Source organism: Ornithodoros turicata, chromosome 1, assembly GCF_037126465.1.
Source record: "Ornithodoros turicata isolate Travis chromosome 1, ASM3712646v1, whole genome shotgun sequence".
NCBI classification, from domain to species: Eukaryota; Metazoa; Arthropoda; class Arachnida; order Ixodida; family Argasidae; genus Ornithodoros; species Ornithodoros turicata.
Window position 1 is genome coordinate 57,903,768 of NC_088201.1, and position 22,484 is coordinate 57,926,251.

At 43.9% G+C, this 22,484-nt stretch overlaps 1 protein-coding gene across 1 annotated transcript in view; it reads left to right on the forward strand.

Annotated features, from left to right (window-relative positions):
• The window catches only part of LOC135378276 (hemicentin-2-like), a 950,281-nt gene that overhangs the window by 746,092 nt on the left and 181,705 nt on the right, over positions 1–22,484 (forward strand). The window contains exon 4 of the mRNA XM_064611260.1: positions 19,694–19,897. Within this exon, the coding sequence (XP_064467330.1) occupies positions 19,694–19,897 (204 nt within the window). The remainder of the gene's footprint in view (positions 1–19,693; positions 19,898–22,484) is intronic.

Below are 22,484 nucleotides of genomic sequence, written 5' to 3' on the forward strand. Positions count from 1 at the left end.
TACTAAAAGCGCTAAAATGACAACACGAAGACGAAAACACACAGATAGGGCTATATATCTGAGTTTTCGTCTTCTTGACATCATTTTAGCGCTTCTAGTGAAATGCAGTACCAAGATTCCCAGTATGACATTTTACCAAAATGGATTTTTGTGCTTTAAAGGGCATATTTGGTGAAGCAAATATATTGTTGCGAGGAATGAAATGTGGAAAAAGTATCGACTCTTCTATGATTGAGTAAAATGCATGGAATGCAAACCGGCAGCACAATGACTTGGTCAATTGTCATTTCAGCTCTCCCAATGCAAGGTTCTACGCTTTTTCTATATTATTTGCTTCATTGGCAATTAATAATCAACTTATATCACCATGTGTGATTGCATTACACGATGAACAGCATGAAAGACACACATGCTTTCATTTTTACATTTTGCGTTTTTTTAATAGGTCACACGGATTACATTGCTGTATATCACAGTCGTATAAAAATGAAGGCTTACATCGTGTTTCATCCTCTTTAATTTTGTTCATATTCTTTTTTAAACATGTTCTATTTCAAAAAGCAGCAAGGAATGCCCAGAAATGTACAATCTCTGTTGGCTTGTACTTTTTCCCCTGAAATTGTCTAGCTTCCTATACCCGACGATTAGTACCGGAACACCACACTAGGCGGGTGATCTTGGATTATTCATGGTATAATACTATTTTGCATAATCACAGCACAGCTGACTGATTGCCTCTCTACATGTAACTGCAAATTATAACATCTGATTAGCAATTAACCTAGGTCTTTATGGTTTCAGAGCATTTGTCAAGGATGCTCACTAAAGTTTTGCCAAAAGAGCAAGACACAGATACTAAACAGTGATATGGAAAGTGATACAACGTAAATTGGCGTAAAATGTACTTGATGAGTACTTGAAGTACTTTGCCTAGTACTTTGTACTTTACTTGAAGTACATTTGGAATTGGGTACTTTCTACTGTACTTGAAGTACAAATGACACCAGGTACTTGGTACTTTACTTTAAGTATAATTTTGAGGTACTTTGCCCATCACTGCTTCAGGAAAACCCTTTGTGCGTATGAAAATTATCAAATCGAACCTCTCGCACAACTTGATTAACCATCACTGTTAGACGATGCAAGAGTTAGAGTGACGTGGTCATATTTCTGCCCTTGCGCTCTGTTCTTGCACACTTGTACATTTAGATTGCACTGCACACAGATTTTATGGAGATATGACTCTTAGGGATGGTACGGGAGCCTTTTTACCCTGATGTTCTCTATATAAAGCTATATAAAGATATGAAGCTGGGGGGAAAGACTATGCAGGCGACTAGTAAACTATTCGATCAAGAGCAGCACAAAACAAAAATCTCGCTTGCAACAGAGGAATGACATGACAAAGTTTTCCGATCGGAAACCCTTGAAAGGCACACCTTTGTTTTTGTCCTTCCTCCTGCCTTGAAAATTGTCATTTGTGAAGTGCTTACTGGACGTCTACTGCACACCGGAGATTTTCTGTTCACAATTTCATGGTTCTATATAGTGTACACTCTAAGAAAAAAAGGTAGAAATTCATACCAAAGCTGGTAGAACGACAGTACTTCTACCATTTCGGGCCAATCCACGCGCGCCTCCGCGGGTATGAGCGGCGGCGTCCCTTTCCCTTGCTGTCACGTTTGCTCTAAGAAAAAATGGGTAGAATATCCTACTCAAGATGGTAGAACGACAGTTTCTACTCTGTAGTTTCTTTCCACTCTGCAGTTATACCGAAAAGGTAAAATTGGTTTGAGTAGAAATGTGGCTGAAATACAGCTCTGCCGAGGTGGGTAGAAAATTTTACCTTTTTTTCTTTGAGTGTAGCACTGGTGGACTCTCACACCTTTTTCAGTGTTCTAATTAACGCATTTGAACACGCGACACAATTTACCCACAATATGTGAAGCACCGACATCGGCAATGCATCCTGCGAAACTTAAACCTGATTGTGTAGAAAAGCGTACGGCTGCTCGTGGTGGACCATGCCGAATCCACACTACGGCCAGTGCCGTGTATGCCAAATGTAGTCTGGCCATTAGGAGGAGCCTAAAAAAGAGGCTCGTACCTGTCAATCAAATTGAGCGTTTGTCATTAGCTGCTGTTTCCTATGCTGGCCGCCATGACACCAAAATTAGCCCGAAAATGGCGGCGTAGCTTGGAACGGCGAAGCGAGGATTTCATGGCAATTTTTTTTTCATAAATTACTTCAATTTTATTCCGTAAGTGTACATTCTGTTGCAATTATCTTGTAAATTACATTTAAACTACGCTGCAGCGTCGATGTTTACCTGAAAATAGTATGTTTCGTCGTCCTTGTTAGGCCTAGTAAAGATAGCGATCACAGGCAAATAGCAAGAAAAACGGTACGGATGGCCAAAAATTTGCATTTTATGACATACTTTTATTCATACACCTTTGCCCGTTCTTGATTCAATGTTGTTATGTTTCATAGTTAAATATCTATGATAGCGGCTGGCTGTTCCAACAAGCCGTTCTGCCGGCCAGTCTGCTCGCAAGCAGTTCTGCCCTTCTGCTATCCCGCGTTTTCCCGACATGCCCCTCTCCACTCAGATGGCGCCTTTAAAAGTAGACGCAAAACCATTATGTTAGTAGGTCATCAAGGATTATCCTATTCAATCTAATCCAATCCAGCTTCCCGAAAATGTCGGCACCCAGTGTAATGCAGGGTGTCCACGCTAAGTGTGAACAGATTCTTTAAAGATATATATAACACTTTTTCCAAGATGAAATCAATTGCAATACAGCATATGCTAAAGGGCACTCCCTAGCAGGGCATTAGCAAAGTCCAAAGGCAATGTCTTAATTAACTTTCATTAATTAACTTTTTAATTATAAAAGCTACAAAGTTGTCCCAAGGAGAACATCTGTTCCTTTCGATCACCTGATATCGTAGCCGTTTTCAGGACAAAAATCCGTTCGATAGACCGCCCGCAAAAAATTCGTGAAGGAACGCCATTTTTTCTTTATTTTGTTAATTGCGCTTCTTAGAAGACGCGTCTTTCTTTCACCCCCAATGTGAGAGGGAGAAAGAGCACACTATCGCCTCTGGCGTCCTGGAAAAAGATTAAAAGGAAACAGAAAATGCAACCCAAGATAAGGCCAGTTCCGATAGAGTCACCCGATACATTTGTTTTTGTTTTGTTTCCGCAAGTTAAAGCTCATCTTCGACGCATGAGGCGGCGCTGTGCTCCTTCCCCCTCTCCCGTTGGGGATGAAGGAAATACGCGTCTTCTAAGAAGCGCAATGAACATAATAAAGAAAAAATGGCGTTCGTTCACGAATTTTTTGCGGGCGATCTATCGAACGGATTTTTTGTTCTGAAAACGGCTACGATATCAGGTGACCGAAAGGAACAGATGTTCTCATTGGGACAACTTTTAGCTATTATAGTTAGTAGCTTATATATTTAGTTAGTAGCTATTATAGTTAGTAGCTTTTATAATTAACAAGTTAATTAATGAAAGTTAATTAAGACATTGCCTTTGGACTTTGCTAATGCCCTGCTAGGGAGTGCTCTTTAGCATATGCTATATTGCAATTGATTTCATCTTAGTGTTATATATATTTTTTAAAAATCTGTTCACACTTAGCGTGGACACCCTGTATATAGCTTGGATAGCCTGGGATTAATAGCGAACTGTATTTTTGCTCGTGATTGGCCAGAGAGCTCAAAAAGCGGGTGGAGCTCCAGGTATAGGCAGGTCCCATTAATGGCCAGACTCCCTTTGGCATACGCGGCACTGACTACGGCTACGCCGCGGCGCCACCTACAGTTCGATCTCGCGGCGAATAACCGTTGACACAAATCCGCATATTTTATGCCAAGTGCCAATTACAAGAACCTTGTGTGTAGCGAGAAATTTGTGGTTGATGTCAACAATTAATACCAAGTTATCCCAACAATTAGTTACCCTAGGGCTATATAGGAACTTCATTGCCTGAGATTAATCTTCAGATAGGTACTATTTCCGAGAACATCTGGAGAACAATGCAAATCACTGCCGACTTCGAAGTTAAATAACGCCGTATACCAGTGTTGTACCCGGTACCAAAATAAAGTAACGAAATACCGCTACTCGGTACACCACGAAAAAGTAGCGCAATACTAGCGTCGCTACAAATTTGAAAAAGTAACGCGATACCGCTACCGCTACCAAATAAAAGTAACGTAAATACTATGCCGCTACTTTTCCGCTACCAGACTCTTTCCTAGGCAACACCTTACAGTAGGCATCTCGTTGCCGAATGTGTCTAAAGATGGTGCAGCATTTATTTTCTGTCACATAGCCAGCATGCAGCATAAAGTATACCACTACTTACAGCCAAGATATGTTATTTCAGATTGATCTTGATCTGGAAATGATGCGCACTAAGACATAATTTCATGCACATAGCGCATAACTGCATTCAATAATTTTCCTGTCAGAATGTTTCGCATACAAGTCTTTTACTGATACCCGCGAATCCAAACCTCAAACTTTGCCGTCTGCTTACTATTGAGTATTGACGGATTGTTCAGTTTTCCCTGTGGTAAAGTGACGCAAATGTCATCGTAAGCGAACACTCATCGAGTCATCAATAAGTGACTACGAGGTGGTAAAAAGATAAAATGAGTGACATAACGTTTGCTCTCGCCAAGAAGAACAGACAGCCTTCTGAGTGTTGTTGGCATACTGCACAAAGTTTGGGTCTCACAGGAATTAGGAGTTACTGTTGTTGCCTACGCCCTGCTTCCATTTTTCCAGCAACATGACGGCTTCTCTTACAAAGCGTTTGACTATACGAAAAGCGACTTTTAATACGCCTTTTCCGCGAGTACGAGCTCCTCAGGAATAGTCTACCGGTGTTTGTTTGTTTGTCTGTTTGTAAGGAAAAAAAGAGGGGGAGAGGGGGAGGAGGAGAGTCTACCGGTATGAGATCACTTCCGCAATAATATTTAGAGAGAGAAAAAAAATGTAACTTTTCCCTAAACATGTCAAACGCTGTAAAAAATTTAAGCCAAAATTAACTACCTTTAAAGTTAATCGTATGTGTATCGCCACAAAGCAAGTGTGCAAAGAGCATTAATAAGCATGTTGGCATGCACTGACTCCCGGCTAATGTTATTACTTCATTTTTGTGGCTCACACTGGCTCACATACCTACAGGATAACGTATTTAATGTGAGCGAATAACCATATTCCTTTCGGCAACTTATGTAAGCTAAGGTAATTCTACAGGGTGTTCCATTTAAGATTGACCCCACTTTTAAAAAATAATGAATTATCGCAGAAGAATGAAACCAAGTGCATAGTGTTACCAGTGACCTGGAGCATTTAATAGTATTTTTTGTCGCGCAATTAACTGATTAATTAATTAATTTAATTTTCGAACTTTTTAATTAGGAGGATCACACCGGAGATGTCAACTGTGAAGTTGTGGGCGTTGACATGAGAAAGCGAATGCAGTGTGTCGCAACTCTCTAGCTTATAGGAGTCTTTTTTTCCCGGGCCAGCAGAAAGGGCCCGGAGTTCCGAAACAACGACGGAAACAGTTTCCGTCGCGCGAAAAGAGCGCTTGATTGTAGCGCTTTCTCACGGCCGCTTGACGAACAAGCATTGATGCCGTCCGCCTATGGTGTTATCTGTCACGGGTGCGGGGACACCAGCAAGGTCACTGCGGCGCTTTATCTCTTGATTCTTTGTTTTTTAGGCGTGAAGCGACACAAAACACGGGAAGCGGAAGATATCTGCTCACGGCTTACCTTGAACCACGAGCGCGAGACTTCACAGTTGACATCTCCGGTGTGATCCTCCTAATTAAAAAGTTAGAAAATTAAATTAATTAATTGATCAGTTAATTGCGCGACAAAAAATACCATTAAATGCTCCAGGTCACTGCTAACACTATGCACTTGGTTTCATTCTTCTGCGATGATTCATTATTTTTTAAAGGTGGGGTCAATCTTAAATGGAACACCCTGTATATGAGTGCTTCAACTGGCGCGGCACAAACACCTTAAAGGAAAGTCGGCGGTATGTTTGGAGTTTGCACAATGACTATAGGGATATTTCGCTGCGTTTCCGATGATATTTTCATCTTCGTCTTCCAAAAGACGTTTTGTTTATCTGCTCCGAATAATCAAGTTGCAAGACACAGTTTTAAACATGTGCTCTTAACATGAGCGATAGTTACGATAGGACGCAGATCACATCCTTCTCAGGTATCGAAAATACGCTGACAGACGAAGGGTTTTAGAGAAACGGGGTTCTCAGTTGTCTCACGACGTAAACACCCAATTATTATTAGAGAAGCGAGCCTGTCTCGTGTGCACTCCCGAGCACTCTACACCCCGAAACTGTTATGTTCTCAGTTACTCGCAAGGCGCTGAGGGCCCATGAAGATTTTCTACATACAACTTGGCTTATGGACATTCTATTACTTGCTAAGTATGTGCTGTGTGTGCCACCAGCGATTCCTCTGCTTGTTTGACATTGTACACCCACTCGGTTGAAACTTTTGAACCACATGTTGCACTGCTTCAATTTAACGCGTTCATCTGTTTGTATTCACCATGTATACGTCCTATAGCTCGAGATTGTGGGGACACACATCCCTATTTTTTTTTCTTTACCACATCACCATCACGATAGTTTAGCAACTGATTGGGTGACGGAAACTAGCCTCATAGCCCATATTATGCGGTATAGGTTATAGACACCTGTTTGTGTTTCGCAAATGTGAGTTTCAAAGTGCTTAGCATATGAAAGCTAATGAAATTGAGGAAGATCGTCACATGAATCTGCCTGATACACAAGTAACCAAAAGGAATAACAAGAAACAAAATTCTGATTCACCGTGATCTCGCCTTTTCTCTGTCTGTGTTCCATGTCTTCGATATTACGAAAAGTAGCGGTAGCGGTAGCGGAGAGAGTCCGCGGAGAGTCCACCGCTACCCGTATTTGTAGCGGAAATACTTTTTCCGTTACCAAACTAAAGTGTAGCGCGATCGCTACTCCGCTACTGAAAAAAAGTAACGAATACGGTAGCGGCGCTGCAAGTAGCACCACTATGTACAACACTGCCTAACACACATAACATGCTATAAACTTCGAGGCTTCAAGCCAACGGCGAGCGGACTATGCGAGCGAGCAAACAAGACCATCAAACAAATGATGAACATGATGATCGCCGAAGGGGAGAAGTGGGCCGATGTACTGCCATACGTTGTGTTTGTGTACAATACCGACTACCAAGAGTCGGTGCAGCAGACACCGTTCTTCCTCGTGTACGGCCGTCCAACTCCAACTCCAACATTCTTGCTGCTTGCTTTATGTGCAGACATTTGAACGTCCGGGACCTCTGACAATAAGAACCATTACGGAGGATTCGCACTTAATCCTATTTAAGTGTCACCTGTTACACTGTCTCGCAAATGCCAGAAAACGGCCTCCGAATCTCAACAGAATACATATGGACTACAATACATTTTGTTCTCTGTTTTTATTGCTACAGCGTGGAGATAGACCCTTTGTCGCTTCCTTGGCGGCAGACAGTTCAAGAAGTAAGACCCTTATTTGCATTGGTAGAAAACTTCTGCGCGGGCGACAGCATTTTGTATTCTACACAGTGAGCACAACCGACGCGTAAATTCGATAGGTAAACTGTGATATGAATTGGCGTATTGTATGCAGACTTTGTGCTGGTGATGGCAGTTCGTGGAACAACAGAGAGTGGTAAACAATGTTAAACTTCCATGCAAGTGGTTTTGTACACGGTAAAGCATCCGACACACATCTCAAAAGTATAGCGTCCTGGGTACGAATATCCACGTTGATGATAGGCAACAGTGCTTTTTACTCCATCAGGTCTCTCACGTACGCGTTCCCCTTCAGTCACGGAGATGACAGTTTTGCCGGGTCAGATTTGTTTTTGTTTTTTTCTCTCTCCTTCGGTACCTGACTAAATCTACCTTGCATATGCTTTGAAGTGATTGACCTGACTGGGATAGGCAGCGATGTGATGGCTAGACAAAGCGCATTGTGGCTCAGATAAGCCATCGACGCAGAAGGTCGTGTCCTTCCTACGGTATTGATGTGTTTCGTTTTAGTTTGGGATCATTTGCATAGCAAAATCTCATAGCAAATCTGGGAGTGTACAGTCGTTTCTTATTTGTCATTTTTTTAAGGGGGTCACTTCAGATGATAACTAGCACAAATTCTGCTATCTCACATTTTGTGCGAAAACCGTTTAGAGGTTCATTAATGAATTTTAACACGCTGCGACCGTGTGTCTCTGTGCATTAAAGAGAGGAAAGTTTGGAGAAACCACGGCTGGCGTGGCTGTGGAGTGGCTGCGTCCACTCACATGGCAGCAATAAGGGGGTCCTCGTAGATAGGCATGGTACTCCACGTGCGTCCACGGAAGAAACCACGGGCGCCTAACCTTGAGCTGTTACCCCCTTATTTGAAAGAGGAACCAATGAGTTCGCTTCACGTGCAATAGGAGAGAAAAGGAAACTGCGGAGCTACGCAGAGAGATGACCTCTACATGCACAGCGTTAGCAGTTAACATGTACTGACTTCGACAGAATGTCCGCCTGGTGCAAAAACGGTATCTATGCTGCTCTCGTAGCTTTTTTAAAAAGTTGAATCGAATAAAAGAACACCTTTTACGGAGAGCGTTGATTATGGTCGGATTGATTGTTTGATAAATTATGGAGATGTGAGACCCGACAAAGTCGGGTCAGGCTACTCCAGAACTCCCGAGTAGAGACTAAAACCGAAACCAAAAACCAACCTCAATATGACCAGAAGAAGAAAAAAAAAAGAAGAAGAAGAAGCTTGAATCTAATGAATGAGTCCATGGTCGGACATGACTTCAACTTCAAGTGATTCAGTTTACTAGTGCGTGCACGCTGTAGTTACGAGCATTTACAAGAAAAATTATAAACTTATTTCTTTTGCTTATCTTCTCTTTGCTTTCTTTTTACTTATAAACGTATTCCTTGCATGGACGTAGTACTTTCGAGTGCCCTGGAGAATATTGTTCAATTGTGTAATAAATTCCAACTAAAAGTGAATACAAAGAAAACTGTGTTTATGCATGTAACAAGAAAACGTATTGTTCTTCCGCATAATTATTCTATAGGTGATGTCTCCTTAAACGTAGTCAATTACTGCAAGTATATTGGTGTACACTTCCAATCAAATCTTTCAAAGACTAAACACGTTGAGACTGTAGTCCAAAGGGCTCTGGGAAGGTTCAAACGTCTGGGAAGGAACTCATCCTACGATGTGAGGTTGAAAGCGTATAAATCGCTAGTCTTCCCACACACACACACACAAATAGAGATACGATGATGAGATGGGGCTGATGCCGGCCAGCAGGCTGGGCGCTGCCCCAGTGCCACTTGTACGTGATGAGAGATGATGATGGATATGATAAGGGGTCCGGTAATCAAAGCAGGGTGGAGAGGCCTGTTGATGACAAGAAGTCCCAGAGGTGACGCAGACCTTGGCGTGTATGAGCTGGACTGGACCATGGGCCCAGCACTTTGCCTATGGTAAAGGGGCGATGATCGATCGCATGCAGTTCGTGCTGCAATATCGCACGCTCCCGCTGGTAGTCCGGGCAGTCCATAAGTAGGTGGTGCAGGTCTGCACGCACACTGCATGCTGCACAAAGGTCCGAGGGCGCACGGCCAAGACGCAATTAATGCAATATGCCTGTCCAATCTGGGATCCCCATCTTGCCATGCATAAAAATAACTTAGAAAAGGTTCAGAAGAAAGCTGACAGATTTATTTTTGCAGATCATCGCACAACAGCATCTGCACCAGGTTTATGTCGCAAGGCTAATTTGCTATCAGTGGAACAATATTTCAAGCTACAGCGCCTTAAGTATTTGTTTCAGTTGATTACAAGAACCCCGCTTTCTTCGCGTTTGATCCCGGATTGTCACATTTCTAGATACAAGCATAATCGACATTTAAAGGACATCCTAGCTCATACGGATGACTTTAAATACTCGTTTTATCCAAACAGAATACGTGAATGAACAGCCTTCCGCCCGCCACTGTGAACCAAGTTGGTATGTATAATTTTGTTGCAACTTTAGGACCTGTTTTGACTCTAACGGTCCACTTGTGGACCAACAGTATCCTAAATAAAAAAAATCAGTTTTTCTCCCTCCAAATATACTCACTTATGCCGTCATTCTCCCAAAATTTTCGTTTCGGTACCCTTGGCTTGATACACTTGCCAATTTTTAGGACTGAATATGTTTCTTCATGCGGCCCTGTCCCGCGTCAGCGACAAAATGTTGTCGATATTTTTGAAGAGGTACGACTCCGCAAACGCTTTTCGCGCAGCAAATAGTGTAGCCAGCTGCCTTGCAGGTACTGCAATACTGCAAACGACTAAGTGAAGCAACATCAAAACTATAAATCAAGCGGCTGAAAACCAATATGACGATGCAAGGACTGATTGTAGATACGATGTTCGTTCCGTCCATTCATCATGTGTGGTGAACTGTCATGCGTTCACCTTCCATTGGGTGTCCGCTATTTGTTGCGCGGACCGCGCGGAACGAAAAAAAAAAAAAAGATGTGACTTGACAGACCTGCACCAAGCTACTAACAATTAGTATAGCATGTCTTGAGGCAAACTTTAAATGAAATATATGCTCACACAACCGTGCTCTGAAGCAGATCCGACGGCTGAGTCTGCATCGCTTTCTGAAAATATTTTATAATTAATGTTTTATAACGTATTTTATAATTAAAAAGTTAATTATCGAAAGTTAGTTAAGACATTGCCTTAGGAGTTTGCTGGTGCCCTCCTAAGGAAAGCCCTTCAGCATATACTACTTTACAACTGATTTCATCTCGGAAAAACTTATATATGTTTTTTTAAGCCTGTATACACTTAGCTGGGACACCCTGTACATATATTTACAGGGTGTTTATTTTTATTCGTTACAGATTTTTTGCTAAAAAACTAGCAGAACAAAATAGATGCCGTTTTTGCATTTACCGTTGAGTTCTACGGCCATGCTGACATCCCCTCGAAGATAGTGTGCAACTACAAGATGACTTATTACCTAAAATTCGTTAGTTAACTCTTTTATTGGGGGATTTCGGACAAAAGCGGGAGATCAGAATGAGAAATCATCCTATAATTGAAAGCCATTCCGCGTTTCAAAAATCCTGAAACATGCACCTCTGTTAAGATATCCATCCCCGAATATTGATATGCAAATGAGCCCAAACTGGAAAAGTGGGCATGAGGAGCACATCACCTTGGCCGACGACGGCTTATCTGGACGGAAAAGCAGTTTATCTGGCCCGCAGGGAGGCACCTACTCCAATCATCTCCATCGCTCCAAATCACGTGACCCTCTGACCTGAAATGAGGACTGTACCCCCTGGGTTCCAGGCGCCGCGGTTTCGGTTTCGGCTCATTTGCATATCAATATTTGGGAATGGATATCTTAACACAGGTGCGTGTTTTGAGGATTTTTTAAACGTCGAATGGCTTTCATCAACGATGATCTCTCATCCTGATCTGCCGCGTTTGCACGAAATCCCGTAATTAAAGAGTTAATTAATGAATTTTATGTAATTAGTCATTTGTAGTTGCATACTTTCTTCGATGGGATATCAGCCTGGCCGTAGAACCCAACTGAAAAAGCGTTATCTATTTTGCTTTGCCAGTTTTTGATCAAAATTCTGCAACGAATAAAAATAAACACCCTGTATATATTGTATTGTTGACTGATTAGATGAGTCACAAAATTAGTGAGCCCATCTTCCTTATCTTTTAGCCTACCACTCCCTATATCCTTAACTTACTGATTTGCTTTATTATCCCCAACCAAGTCAACAACTGAGGCCAGTTCTAAAACTCTGCCCCATTGCTTTTGCACTTGAGTGTAACGCTGTAGCGTGTGCTTCAGAAGGGCGTCAACACTCCTGTGCTTTACAGTTAACTCACCCCAAAATTCCGATAGATCTCCTCCTTGTCTTGCGGCGATAGTATATTCTAAATTCATTTAACTAATCTCCCAATTTAAATTTAATAATACCTTCCACTACCCTGAACCCTTTACACTGCCACTGTTTCGGGAAGTTTTTTGCTCCTAACCTTAGCCGCTCCCTCCCAAGCCAAGTTCGTACGTAATAGCTGACTATATTTCTCATTCGTTCTTTACCCCAGCAGTCACCACCATGCACCACTCTACACCTGTTTACCCAAGCTTGATATGCGATTTCGACTGCTACTAACATGTAAAATTTCTGTTGTCTTTTGGTTACTTTCCCAACATGTATTCCCATAGCTTCCTCAAATGTCAAGTTACTTAATCCAAAATATTTCTTAAAACAGGACCACAGGTACACCGCAGGTACAGGTACCCTGTATATATACTCGCTTATGAATTAGCACTGACCTATGACAGCACTATCCATTGCTGAACATGTAGGGACACCATGCCTCGGCAGTGGCATGGAGTTTGTGGTGTTTTCCGTTCAATGCAGCAAAGTACCGCCCCCTAACCGCCGCAACAAAAGGGGCTTAGTGCTTACGAAACATGTTCACTTCGAAAACGTATGGGAGGGAAACGACTAATTCTTCTACCAACCACATTTGAGAACAAACGTTAGGTGCTCGCTGTCTCACCCCAAAATCGATTTCCATTCGAAGCGATCCATTTTTCGAACGTCATACTTTGTTTCCTTTTCAGTGTCCGGCGCAACAATAATGACTTTCTGGGTGTGTTTCGCAACCGCAGTTGTTGTTCTTTTTTTCCTTCTTCTTCCGTTTGAAAATACCAAAAGAAACAAGTGGGGTGGAATGCTTTACCCATTTATTATCTGCATTCGCATTTGTCATACAATCTTTTCTGAAGCGTACTGTAGCGCGTAATCGCGAACGTTTATAATAATAAATCCCGTTTTTGAACGCTTTCTCTGTCTGCATGGCTTCATTATATCGCACTGAGTTTGTTGGACGGGAACGTTGTGCGGTTTGTGGCAGTAAAGCTAACAGACGCGCCGTTCAGTTGAGCTTTTACAGAAGAAGAAGGAAAAAAAAGAAAACAGGAAAGGAGACAGCGGCAGGCGAGAAATAAAAGGAGATGGGCAGGTGCAACGGCCGCTTTTTAGATATTTTTGGTTGTGTGTGTATGTGTGGTTTACTCCTTGTTACGATCCTGTAGTTTATTTGCGCAGTATATCATGCAAGTCGTTCAGCTTATTAGCTGTTGAATTCGATTAAAGTAGCTTCTACTGCAGGATCAACGCAATTTAGAGAGTTTACAGCATCAAAGGTGTAAATTCATCGAATCCAAGACCTAGTTCTGATGTGCCCTCTTAAGGGGGCGGTGGTCGTGGTGTCGAAACCGTCAGCTTCCCTCTTGGCCTTACTTATGTGGGCAGCGTCCCGACTGTAGCCAGGATGAGATGAGATGATAACAGGCGGAGGAATGATGACGGCCGAAAGTTAAGATCTAGGGCGGTCACTGCCAGAATTGGTGGGAAGTCCGAGCAGTACCGATAGTCTTTGAGCGAGTCCTGATTCCTGGAGAAAACAAGAGGCTGCGAATTTTGGAGAGTCTTTCCGTGTCCGCTTAAAACAGATGGCCCAACACGCCGATGGCCAACCATTGCACAGACCGATGCCGTTATCGCGAACGAAGGGCGGAACATTAATCGAAAAGGGCACGCGGTAAAACACGTGCACGGCCGCTCTTCGCGCGATACATGAAGGGCACAGCATACGTCGCGCGCAATCTGCCACGTGCACGCCTTTTTGAATTTTCCGCCACTCGTTAGCTCGTTAGACGTGCAAGCGATCTTATTGCCAACTGTAGGATGGGACACGCGATTAAGCCGTTTGTGAAGTCGATTAAGGTTTCAGATTTTAAGCCAATTAACGTTAGTGGAGCGAGCGTTTCTGTGACATTGCACATAAACATGAAGTATCACCTCACTGGTGCTGGTGACGATGATGATGATGATGATAACGTCAAGAAATGAGGACGAGTGTCGCGACTATGTCGGACTAGCTACACCAGTGCCTCCTACCTTGTATTAACGAAGAAAAAAAAGAGGATGCAAAAAGAGGTCAGAAAGTGGGTTGTGGCACACAGGCACACACATGAATAAACGACAAGAGTGCTGTGTCACGGTGGTGGTGGTGGTGTGTGTGTGTGGGGGGGGGGAGTGAACGCCACCCATTTTCAGGAAATTATGAAAGAGAGAACGATATCGTTCTGGATGTTGGTTGGCTGGGAGCCTGCTATGCGGTGAAGCTCTGCACGGAAACGGTGATGACATTCCACGCCGAGACTGGGGTGTGACCCGGGGTTCCAATCCCCGCACTGACTACGGCAAGCAGTTCCATCATTACCACTACCACCACCATCTGCAGGGAAGAAAGTGCGACAACTGAAAGCAATGTGTCGTGATTGGGACTGTGCGAATATTCCAATTTTACAATGCCGAAGCCCATAATGGTGTCTTGGATAGCTTTAGTTGATTGTGGGCGGGTGATTGTGCGAGTGGGCGCTGCTTCATACTGAGATACCGTATCCGTATGGACATTTCACGCGTCCATCTGTGACACGTTTCGGCGGTACTAACCCTGTATTCACACGAGTCAGTTTTCTGCCGGCTGACGCTCAGGCGGCAGGGAACGTCACCGCTCTCTGGTGCCACGTGACCGGCGCTCTTCGCCACGTCACCACTTTCTGATCTCCGGAGCGGCAGTCGGAGGCAGCCGGATATCTTGTCCTCCCAGCACAGATTCTGACGACCGGCAGCGTCTGCTGCCGGCAGAAGGAGAAGGTGACGCAACGGATACTTATCGCGCTTGCTTTTTATTTCATCAGGATTGTTCTGTATGTGTCCCATACAACGGCATTCACTGTACTATGGCCAATTCTGAATTGGAACGCCAACGATGGGCGGCTTTACCGCGAAGGTGGTGCAACGACACACCGGCGCAGCAGCTTTGGAACAATTATGCAATGCATAGATAGATGCCTACAATGTAGTGTTGCATAGGAAGCTTTTTCTCTACGTCAGACACGGAATACAAGGCATGCATTTTATAAACGCGGATATTTCTTTCGCTGGACAGACGTTGACTACACATAATCGTTCGCTTGCACCTTTCCAATACATGTATAAAAACATAATAATTGGAAGCTACTCGTCCTACCGAAAGGAAATAAAAATTGATTTAATTTAATTATTTATTGACTACCTGTAGCTCAACATCACAGCTTCATCGCCAGTCCATCACTTGTCGGCACGCTGTAGCGCCTATATTGATGCTCAGCATCGAGATACGCTTCATTAGTGGAAAATAAAACCGAATGTGACAACGTCTATTATCAAAATACTCCGACAGGCGTTTGGGTCGTCCACACGGAGATTTGGGTTAATGCTGTTTTTCATTCCATAGCGCTTCTTCGGAACTTATTCTTCGGCCCATATCTTGTCCCGTTTCTCACGTGAATGCACTCTGAACCATCCACAAGGAGCCCAAGCGCTAGAAGTTTTTTCTTTCATTGGTCCATCCCACGCTAGACACGATATTCAAGCGCGAATACAGAAGGGATCGGAAAACTGCGGAATAACGAGCGGGCGTCTTCAGACGCGTAGTGACCTCGTTTATCTCGGATATCCTCTCACTCCTTCCCGACTTGCTGCCGGCAGAAAACTGACTCGTGTGAATACAGGGTAAGTGGTGAACCATCAATCCATGGCGACGTTCGCTGATCCACAGACATTTACATCAAACAACCAAATCCTAGATTCCGACAACATGACTAAACAAACACATAAGATTTTATGGCCACTCACCCTAAGAGCGGCAGAGAGCCGACTATATTTAGGCTTCCAGATGAGATGATCTGGCTAATAGAAACATCTACCCGAGAAACATCATCATGACGTTGGTATAGGCCTCTTTCCGTTTACAAACGAAAAACGCCATTGTTGTGTGGGCAGCCACACAACGTGACTCCCGATTGCCGTATGTAATGGCAGATTGATTCAGGTGTTGTCGAATGGTAATTTCTGGCAAACTGTGTCACATTATTCTCATTGTCCGTGACTGTCTGTTAATTTGTTTTGCCCACACCGGCCTTGTGACGTCACCCGCGGAAACTGGTCTATATTTACTGAAACCGAAATAAATCGGTAGGGGAGGGCTGTGTTCCACGAATGGACACTTGTTCGCTGCCTCCTATTGAAAGAAAAGTAGGACCGAAGGTCGCGTCCCTTTCACGGATCATCGTAATCCCCGTGGCTTTCGGGCTGTCGCTTTCGGGCGCGACTTTGTTCGCCCCTAGTTTCGAGCGTAGTTCAGCTCTACCAAATTGGTGGCGCTGTCGAACACTATGACGTCAATTGTTTACAAACAGGGAGGGGTCTATTCTGGCTGCGGCCAAACGAACGTCGACATTGGTTTGTATTGGTTGGTTGGTGAAAGACAAAGAAAAACATGGAGATGTTGGCCCAACTCTACATCAGGTCGGCTACTCCAGTAGCGAATTTGGTTTGTGTTAATCACTATCCACGCCCATCCTACTGTAACATCATAATCGGCAAGGCAACATGGCGACCATACAACATGGCGAGTTTAGAATTGGAACTTTCTACTCCTATAAGTAACCGCATCCGATACAGAATATCCATCTGTGATACAGTTTGCTATATCATTTTCCGAAATATGACACTCAGTTCAGAGTTTCGGCTTACCGGATGAGCTGCACTTTAAGACACTGTTGAATATCACAACTATACACTTGTGAATCACCTGAATCCACCCGGCATCCGGCGACTACTCGTTTTCGTTGTGATTTCGGCGCTCCTGTACATGAATTCAGTTCGATTGGATAACTATATTCGCTTCGTATTGGCTTCGGTTTCAAAATGACTACTCAGACAGCCCTAACCACCATCACACAATCTTGCGTAAGACGCCTGCCTGAGTCATTTGTAAAATACGGCTGTACTTCTGTCATCTTCAGCCGTATTAGAATCTCCAGCATTGGGCATGGCGTGGTACGGTCGTAGTCTGTGAGCTTCCAAGCTTATAATTCAGAATCACCGGAGCAGCTGAGCTGCCACCAACACACATCGTAACGCAACGGCCATAAAAATCAATCACCCTGATACGGTATGGTATCAGTTAAGTAATAGCAGACGCATTTCGTCTAACGAATGATATCTAACGAAGGATTGTTGAAACGTGGAGGAACAGCGCTCCTGGAATCTAAATTCTATTGAGTAAAGAGATTGAAATCACGAGGCGCTGTCTTACGACTACAGTTGTATTGGCATGCATTAGCTTACTGATCCGGAATTGATGGGATCGAGCTATTCTAAGGACATCAGCAACTCGGAGGCATATGGTATACAAGCCTCTTGACACGTCGGCCTCTGCTAGGGACGTTATATACGGTGCGCCGTGTGCTGAGATTTCAGCGCGCGTTAAATAACTATCAGGTGCACAAATTTATTGCACGGGTCGAGCGCTGTGGAATCTCGATCATGATCATAACTGTCTTGCGACATTAGGCTGCTCCTGAAATTCGCCGTTATTAACAAACACAGGAGCCCATACCTGCAGCACACGAAGGGAGTGCAACTATATTCAGCACATCCAGTAACTGTAAGAATAAATATACTACTTTTCGCTGTCTTTTTTTTTTTTTCCTTTCTCGCTACACCTTCTTTATCACCTTGTTTTTCGTGGTCCTTCCAGGTGCTATAATCCACAGTTTTATGGAAGTCGCGGCTGCGAACCTTCAGCAAGGGGGCATTACGTGCCTTGAACGAAACCATTCGCGTGCACCTCTCCATATCACATACGTGTGAGACTTTGTTAGGGTTGAGACCAGCGAGAAATTTGATTCACTGTCTCAACGAAAACCAGGCAGCGGCTGGTGTGTTCTTGATCATGTGCCGGAAGTCGCTCGTTTGTTTGTTTGCTTGTGTATTATGAGGTTAAGAAGAAGTTAGGCAAGGCTAATGCTGAGCGCAGATGGCGGGCAAGCAAGAATTATATCCGTACTATACCTTAATTGATTCCATTCCTGGAATACAGCCACAACTGGAATCATCAATGTAACAAGACAGGTGCGACAAGACGTGCGGGCTTGGATAAACAAAGCTAATGAGAAGGCAGTTTACGCGCTACCGTCCAAACATAAACTCTAATACAATATTCTAAAGTACAGTCTTTCTCTATTGTACTGGAGAATGTCTGCTGGCATATTGGACCGCACTTTTGATTGATAACTTGGTCATTTGAATAGAGTTGGAGCAAAACTAATTGAGGCATTTCACACAGGTCTGCCGTCTGCAGGTCACAACCGGAAAGAGTGTTCAATCGCGGAATAAGGGCCTGGAATACGTTACGGGCCCATTTAGTTGCAGTACGTGGCTGATGAACCCTTCCCCGTCCACCCTCCCATGTCAGATTACCCCTGTGGCTTTGCTAAAACAAGTTGCGTAGATCATTGGAATTGTGGAACAGTGTTTGCTAAGGGGTCTCAAAAAAATTATAATTGCGGCGCATTTGTAGCCGTGTTACTACACGTGTCTCTCTCTCAGTCTCGTATTTTCAATTATTACTGCAGCGCAGACTTGTGCCCGTTACCGAAAAAAAGGAACTAAATACCGTTACCCGTTACTTCAGAAAAAAGTAACTAAATACGTTACTCGTTACCAACATACAAAAGTAACGAGTTCTCGTTACTCACAGGTAACGAGTTACTTTTACGTTACCGCAGCATACTTTCAGTTAAAGGAGCCAACAAACATGCCGTCACTTGCCTTCAACTCTTTATTAATGAGGAATTGCACTTCAGAAGAAGCTGATAATCGAAATTTGTCGTCCGTCCTTCGTGTTCCGTGTCCCTCGGCCCGTTACCGTGAATGTATATCAGTTTGCCTGGACCTTCTCCCTTGCTTCCGAAGTGGGGGTGATCGGAGATTACGAAAACACAAGAAAAAACACTGGTTTTCGTGCCACCGATCACCAACGGTTCCCAAAAACAGGCGAGGGGCTGCGTCGTAATTTAGAGCGCTCAGAAGCTTAGCAAAGACAAGAAAAGGCTAGATGTCGAAACGCGTTTTTTGTAGCCATAGCACAATTGGTGGCCATTCTTGGGAAAGAGTGATGGTCCGAAATTACGGAAACAAGAGAAAGGACAACAACACATCCAGTGAGGGACTGGTCACGCAGGTCAAATCTGCACGCATTGCGTCACACGGAGTGCCGAAATGTGCTCCCCCGTGCTCAAGAAAAGGAACGAGTAACGTCAGTAACGAGTTACCAATTTTTGTAACTGATTCCGTTACTATTACTATTTTTTTAAAAGTAACTGAGTCGTTACTTCGTTACCAAAAAAAGTAACCGTTACCAAGTAACGAGTTACTTGTAACGAGTTAGGCACAACTCTGCTGCAGCGCAACTGGTGCTACTGACGGACAGGGTGCTTCAATTGCTGTGCTTTGGGTGCTTTGCCCTACACAAAATATGAAAATGTGCATGTCAGGTCTCGCTAAATAGAGCTCAGCTTAACTCGCAACTTGCAATTTCTTTTGACGTTTCCTCTTTTGTTCTACCAGGTCATCCCGTGCCTTCACTTGCGTGGCTACTGGGATCATCTCCAATACCACATGTTGTCTCCAAGTACGGTCCTGGTCGTGCACTGGCCTGGGCCACGATACCGCGGCTAGAGCGTCACCATTTCATGAGTGTTCTCACGTGTCGTGCTAGCAACGGCGCCATCACAGAGCCGCAGGAGACCTCTGTATCGTTGGACATCTACCGTGAGTCCTTGCCTTTGAATTTAGCGCTCAATAGCAATAGTAGGGAAATACTAGCGCGTAGCAGTTTTCGTAATGTTCATGGACATCACCTATAGTGTCATCGACTGTCACCTGAAGTAATGATGATTCGTCCAAAGTCCGGAAATCTTTGTATTCGCACGATAGTCTTTAGCCATTATCCACCGATAAATGCGTGGATACCTACCCTAACGCACGAATTTCTCGTTTCTGTTTCCTTTTGGGGTAAATCGAAACTAACTCACCCGTAATATTTTGTTACGGACCAGACGCTATCGATAAAGCATCATTTTGTAAGTTACGACACTGGTGTGAGAAAGTTCTGTGCATTTTCTTCACTGAAACATTTCCATTGAGTCACACCGTTAAAATTAGTAAGTGAGAAACGAAAGACGTCTTGCATCTTACCGCAGCATCCCGTTGCTGAGACACGAAACTTTGTTATAAGAGCAGCTTGCGGTCCTTCCATTTGATGCCCGATAAAGGCTCCTGAGGGATGTTTGGCATAGGCAGTTCCGTGTGACTGCCTGCCTAGCATTAGTTGATCCTGCTCTTCGTTTTTAAGGCGAGAGCAGTACTATTTTTGAAATTGGTGTGAGCAAGCTTTCGCTTGTCCCATCCTACAGTTGGCAATACGACTGCTCCGGGAAGATATTTTCTTAGATCTCAGGTCTCCCTTGAACTTCGCCTTCGCGCTGGAGGGATGCCAAAGTGAGCTCGTCCTTCAGATTTTGGAGAGGGGCCCCTGGATAACGCGGTCCGGCCCCGTGTGGGCCGTGTCTTTGAATGCGCGGCCGATAAAAAGGTCGTCGGGGCAGTACCGCTTGCGGTGCTGTTCCGGAAAGATTTTTCTTAAATCTTGCGGTGCTGTGCCCGGGAAGATTTTTTTCTTAAAATCTTCCCAGATAACACGGGAGGGATGGATAAGACTGAATAGCTTCTGGTTGGAGAGTAAAAGGAAATCGTTGTTGTGAAGAATAGGGCATGGAGAACGGCAAATTCTATTTATGGGGTGAGACCAGTAGACGGAGCTGCGCACTTTGTAGTCGCACAGAAACAGTAAAACGTGCAATTTTTGAGTGTAAAGTGCCTGCATACCTGTGATTATGCTTCAGAGAATATTTTGGATTAAGTAGTCTAACATTTGAACAAGCTGTGGGGATCCACATCGGGTAGGTAGTTAAGAAGCAGTAAAGATTATATCTATTTCTGGCCGCAGAAATTGTCTATTAATTTTGGCTTAATAGGTGTAGGGTTGTTCATGGAGGTGATTGCTGGAGCAAGGCGAAATTTAGAAATAACATTAGCTATTATGTGCGCATGTGGCTTGGGAGGAAAGCTTACGTTTGGGCCTGCAAAATTTCTTCAAACAGTGGCAGTGCAAAGGCTTTAGGGTGGTGGACGGGATCATCAAGTTCCGCTTCAGTGAGTGAAATCATGTTTCTCCATCAGATTAAAGCTTTCCAGGCGAGGGAATTGGTAATATATACGGGGTGGTTTAAATGTGAAGCACAGCGGTGTTGGCACTCCTCGAGAGTATACAATGGGAGGCTGCACTTCAGTGCGATAGCAATGCGGCATTGTTTTAGAACTTGTCTCAGTTGTTGACTCAAGGATAGAAATAGGCAAGATACGGATAACAAGCGCGCTAAATTGTTAGGGAACGTTTAGGAAGATGAGTACACAATCTTCTGTGGCTCATCTCATAGAGTCAACAACACAACGGTTATGCGTGATGTGGACAAGCTTACGCTTGTCCCATCGTACAGTTGGCAATACCATTGCCTATTTATAATACCATTGCCTATTGCCGGTTAGGGAAAGTTTAGGAAGGTGCGTACACAATCTACGGTGGCTCGTCTCACAGAGTGAACAACACAAGAGGTACATACTTGCATGTTTTCTAGGATGTAGGCTAGAGTTGGAGTACATGTAGGGCAGGCCTCCATAGACAGGTTCCTTGCTTGATGACAATACACACTCACTCACAGTGACAAGTGGTATATACAGTCGACACACGTTAATATGACCCTCGTTAGCATGACATCCACACTTTATGACCACTTTTCTGGGGCACCTTTTGCAGCCAATGGTTGTCCTGTGTAAAGGTCCCTCGTTGTTATTATTATGAAAGCTCGATAATCCGACTATGACCAACGTTTCGAGGGACGAACTGGAGAGAACACGTGTATTCCTCCCCCGTTATTATGACCGTCCACAACCAACCGAGTCATCCGCGTGACCCCAAAGTCCAGTGGCACCGGGAAAACGTACGCGCAGTATGTATTCGCCATCTCCCGTCCAATTCAGTCAACAGTACAAATGAATGAATCTAGCAAATGAACGAGTCAAAGTCATTTCAAATTCGCGTTTCCTAGCCCACCGAGTTAGGGAGACAACACACTAAGATTGCGTTTGTTTTGGGGGCGAGAGCAGTTAGATTTTTGTAATCGATGTGGTCAGACATTGCGGGTCATCCACACAGTCTTTAACAAAGACTACAATACAGCTCTCCCTGGAGAGTACGCAATGTATCAGTGTTATTTTAACACTTCTGTTTCTAACGTTT